The sequence below is a fragment of the Orycteropus afer genome, unplaced genomic scaffold, assembly GCF_000298275.1.
Source record: "Orycteropus afer afer isolate SDZICR_OR568_19922 unplaced genomic scaffold, OryAfe1.0 scaffold00021, whole genome shotgun sequence".
Lineage (NCBI taxonomy): Eukaryota > Metazoa > Chordata > Mammalia > Tubulidentata > Orycteropodidae > Orycteropus > Orycteropus afer.
The window spans coordinates 1832968-1837869 of record NW_006921608.1 but is presented as its reverse complement, the minus strand read 5'-3'; the positions used below and the strand labels follow the sequence as shown (position 1 = coordinate 1837869).

The 4902-nt window shown below is 35.1% G+C and overlaps 1 protein-coding gene across 1 annotated transcript in view; it reads left to right on the top strand.

The window, feature by feature from the left end:
- The window catches only part of PKHD1L1 (PKHD1 like 1), a 199004-nt gene that overhangs the window by 152345 nt on the left and 41757 nt on the right, over nucleotides 1-4902 (top strand). Inside the window, exons 66-67 of the mRNA XM_042783626.1 lie at nucleotides 3027-3259; nucleotides 3961-4128. Of these exons, the coding sequence (XP_042639560.1) occupies nucleotides 3027-3259; nucleotides 3961-4128 (401 nt within the window). The remainder of the gene's footprint in view (nucleotides 1-3026; nucleotides 3260-3960; nucleotides 4129-4902) is intronic.

Genomic DNA, 4902 nt, shown 5'->3' with positions numbered 1-4902 from the left:
ATTATCTTCTGTGTCTGTATTAATTGGTTTCCCTTTTCTTTGTTGAAGAGGGTCTGTGCAATCCTTCTGCCTAGTCCGCCATCTTGCCCCGCCTCTGTAGGTTTCTTTTTGAGTGATGTCTTTGTCTGGTTTTGGTATCAAGGTTATACTTGTGTTATAAAATGAATTTGGGAGGAGTCTGTCCTTTTCTATGTTTTGAAATAGTTTGAGTAGGATTGATGTCAGTTCTTCTTTGAATGTTTGGTAGAATTCTCTGGTGAAACCATCTGGGTAAGGACTTTTTTTTGTTGGTAATTTTTTGATGACCTGTTCAATTTCTTCTTTTGTTATCTGTTCAACTTTTCCACCTCAGTCTGTGTCAGTTTAGGTAAGTGGTGTATTTCTAGAAATCTGTCCATTTCTTCTGTTGTCAAATTTGTTGGAGTACAGTTCTTCATAGTATCCTTTTCATTTCCATTGGTTCTGTTGTGATGCTCCCATTTTGTTTGTTATTTGGGTTATTTGTATTATCTCTCTCTTTTCCTTCATTAAATTTATCAGTGGTTTGTCAATTTTATTAATCTTTTCAAAAAACCAACTTGTAGTCTTGTTGACCTTTTTTATTGTCTATTTTCTGTTTCATTGATTTCTGCATGAATCTTATTTCCTTTCTTCTGGTGACTGTAGGTTTTTTCTTGCTGTTCTTTTTCTAATCGTTGGAGATGCTGGTTTAAAGTGTTGATTTTGGCTCACTCTTCTTTTTTGATATGTGCTGTAAATTGGCCTCTGATCATTGCTTATGCTGTGTCCCAAAGATTTTGGTATGTTGTGTTGTCATTCTCATTTCATTCAAGGAATTTTTGCATTTCATTTTTTATTTCTTCTTTTACCCAGTCTTTCTTAAGGAGGGTGTTGTTCAGACTCCATGTGTTTGGTCTTTTTCTATTGAGCTTCCTATTATTGATTTCTAATTTTATAGTATTGTGATCTGAGAAGATGCTTTGCCGTATAATGTTTTTAAATTTATTGAGGCTTGTTTTATGGCCTAACATATGGTCTATCATGGAGAATGTTCCATGTGCACTGGAAAATAATGTATATTGTGCTATTATTGGGTGAAGTGGTCTGTAGATGTATATAAGGTCAAGTTGTTGGATTATATTGTTTAGTTGTTCTGTGTCGTGGTGCATCATTCAAAATTTTGCCCACAGAATCCTTCAATATTGAAGCAACTGGAGGCTTAGTGGTTTGTTTGTTGTTGTTTTTCCCTTTAGTTCTTTCAGCTTGAGAAATGCCAAGAATCTTTCTCTTGATATTCTAACTCCAGGTCTTTGTACATTTCATTATACTTTGTCTTTTTGAGACACCCTTTAAAATCTTCTATTTAGCTTTTTTACTTCATCATTTATTTCTTCCATTCACTTTAGCTGCTCTCCATCCAAGAGCAAGTTTCAGATTCTCTTCTGATATCCATTTTGGTCTTTTCTTTCTTTCTGGTCTTTTTAATGACCTTTTGCTTTCTTCATGTATGATTTCATTGATGCCATCCCACAACTTGTCTGGTCTTTCATCATTGGTGCTTAATGCATCAAATCTATCCTTTAAATGATCTGTAAATTCAGGTGGGTTATATTCAAGGTTGTATTTTGGCTCTTGTGGATTTGTTTTCATTTTTTTCAGAGTCCACTTGAACTTGCATAGGAGCAATTGATGGTCTGTTCTGTTCTACAGATGACCCCTGGCCTTGTTTTGACTGATGGTAGTGAACTTCTCCACCATCTCCTTCCACAGATATAGACAATTTGATTTCTGTATATTCCATTTGGTGACATACACATGTGGAGTCACCCTTTATTGATGTTATTGAAGAAAGTTATTTGCAATGAATAAATTGTTGGTCATGCAAAATTCTGCCATGCAGTCTCCAGTGTTACTTCTGTCACCAAGGCCATATTTTACAACTACCAATGCTTCTTTGTTTCCAGTTTTCACATTCCAATCACTAATAATTATCAGTACACTGTGATTACATGTTTGGTCAATTTTAGACTGCAATTAGTAAAAATTTTCAATTTCTTCATTTTTGGCTTTAGTGGTTGATGCATAAATTTGAATAATAGTAGTATTAACTGGTCTTCCTTGTAGGCATATGGATATTATGCTATCACTGGCAGCATTGTACTTCAGGATAGATCTTAAAAAATACTCTTTTTGGCGATGCATGTGACCCTATTGCTCTTCAATGTATCATTCCCAGGATAGTAGACCCCAAAGTCATCCTATTCAAAATGGCCAATACCAGTCCATTTCAGCTCATGAATGCCTAGGATATCAATTTTAGTGTGTTGCAATTTATTTTTGACAACTTCCAATTTTCCTAGATTCTTACTTCATACTTTCTACATTTTATTATTAATGGATGTTTGCAATTATTTCTTCTCATGTTGATAACATATATTAATGTGTAATTACAAACCATTAAGGTGCCTAGGAGCTTGGGATAGGAAAGAAAACAGGACTGAACTTTTACTAAATATTTACATTATGTTTCAGTAAGCATACAATACTTTTATCGTTTAAAAAACCTATAAAAAAGAGAAAGAAGGAAATGATAATGAAGATTTTCCTGCCAAAGTAGGCATTTTGTATGTGCTGTAGAGAGAAGTACTCATTTACATGCTCTATAGGACAATATCAGCATATTGTGAGTAATACCCAAAAGTGAAATCTACCCTTCAACAAAATACAGATTATCAAAGTGGAATTCTAATTTTATAGTCTAAAGGTATAACATGTCCTTTGAAATGCTAATGAATTCATAATAATAGACTAAATCCACACAATGGAAAAATAGAGCTCATTACAATAATAATTATAATATGCTACTTGGTCCCACTTTGAATCTTTTTCTGGAATGACAAGATTCAATCAGTAAACTTTTTTTGTTACTTTGTTTTCAAATATTCCAATCTATTAAAATTTATCTCTAAGAGCAAGGGAGGAATACTAAATCTACATATTTATTCTTTTTTTTTTTTTCTCCACAGTAAGGTGAATCCATCTGACTGTGTAGACATGGTTTGTGATGCCAAAAGAAAATCTTTTCTTAGAGACATGGATGGCTCTTTTCTGGGGAGTTCTGGTTCAGTGATTCCTCAGGCAGAATATGAATGGAGTGGAAACAGCCAACTTGGAATTGGAGATTACAGAATTCCTAAGGTCATGCTCACATTCCCTAATGGAAGTAGAATTCCTGTTACTGAGAAAGCACCTTATAAAGGTTTGTTAGATCTTCTTTTGTTTTAGCTCTCAACTTTGTTGAACAAAGTATATTTTTATTTTTCTACCACAGCTGACCACTCTGAAAGTAATCACAATAGGAGGTTCTGGATAGAGTGGGAAAAAAATCTAGAACAAAACTCAAAATCTTAAAAAGGCCAGGTTTACTGGTCTTATAGAGACTGGTGGAATCATCATGACTTTGACCCATAGACATTTTTCAAGCCTGGAACTGAACTCATCCCCTGGCTCAATTTTCAGTCAAATGATAGGCCTGTAAGGTAAACATTAACACCAGGAAGGTACACTGTCATTAGAACAATCAACTATACAAGATCAAAGGGGCAGCATTTGCCTAGGGATAAAGCTCAGAAGGCAGGGACAGATAGGAAAGGATGAAAAATGGTAAACACAGGGAGGAAGTGGGAAGAGCGTTGTTACATTGTGGGGATTGCAATCAATGTCACTAAACAAACGTGTATGAGGGGTAGAATGGAAAACCAATTTGCTCTGTAAACTTTCACCCAAATCACAATTTTTTAAAAAAAGGATATCTTTTATTATTAATGATGGAGGTACTTTCATTATTAATAACTTCAATTTCCTACTTATTAATCCTCTATAAAAGAATAAATTGATATGTGGATACTTATGAAAAAAGATTCCTTTTCATTGCTGAAATATATACACATATGTTTCTAGGAATTATTAGAGATGCAACCTGTAAATACATTCCAGAGTGGCAGAGCTATCGGTGTTTTGGGATGGAATATGCAATGATGGTTATCGAAAGCCTAGATTCTGACTCAGAAACACGAAGACTTTCACCAGTAGCTATAGTGAGCAATGGTTATGTTGATCTCATTAATGGTAAGTTTTCAATGAAATGAAATGCACCTTACACTGGTTTAGGATCTCTCATGTGCTGAAAGGCCACATGCCCTGGATCAGACAGATTTCTGTGCCTTCATGGTATCATAATATATACTAAAAATATCTAGGATTTAACAAAATAACCAATACCTCAGAAATATATAGATTTTTAAAACCTGATAAAGAGAATGGGAGCTCTGGTGGGGTAGTACCTAAGGCACTACCCAGAAGGCTGGTGGTTCTAGAATGAATGAAATTATGATATCCCAGCATTTGATAATTTTAAGGATCTCCCCAAATCCCTCACCCTAATATACAATTAGCTTGATTTCTATGACCTGCAATTAACAATTTTAAATGCTGCCTTTAATATATTGGCAAGCACAGAAGACATGAATAAACACTTCACCAAAGAGGCTTTTCAGGTGGCCATGGTCACAGGGGACATCAAGCTCAATTGGCCTAACATACTACACAAAAACATTGTTCCACATCCTACTTTGGTGAATAGCAACTGGGATCTTAAAAGCCTGCAAGCAGCCATCTAGATGCAACAATGGGTCTTTCCTTGTCCAGAGCAAAGAAGAATGAAGAAAACCAAAAATGCATGGAAACAATTAATCCAAGCAACTGATACGCCATGTGATCCTCAGTCTATATGACTAGGAGACCAGAAGAACTAGATGGTGCCCGGCTACCACTGTCAATCACTTGGAGGGGGATCTATGTAGGAGATCCTGGATAGATGGGAGAACAATGTGGAACAAAACT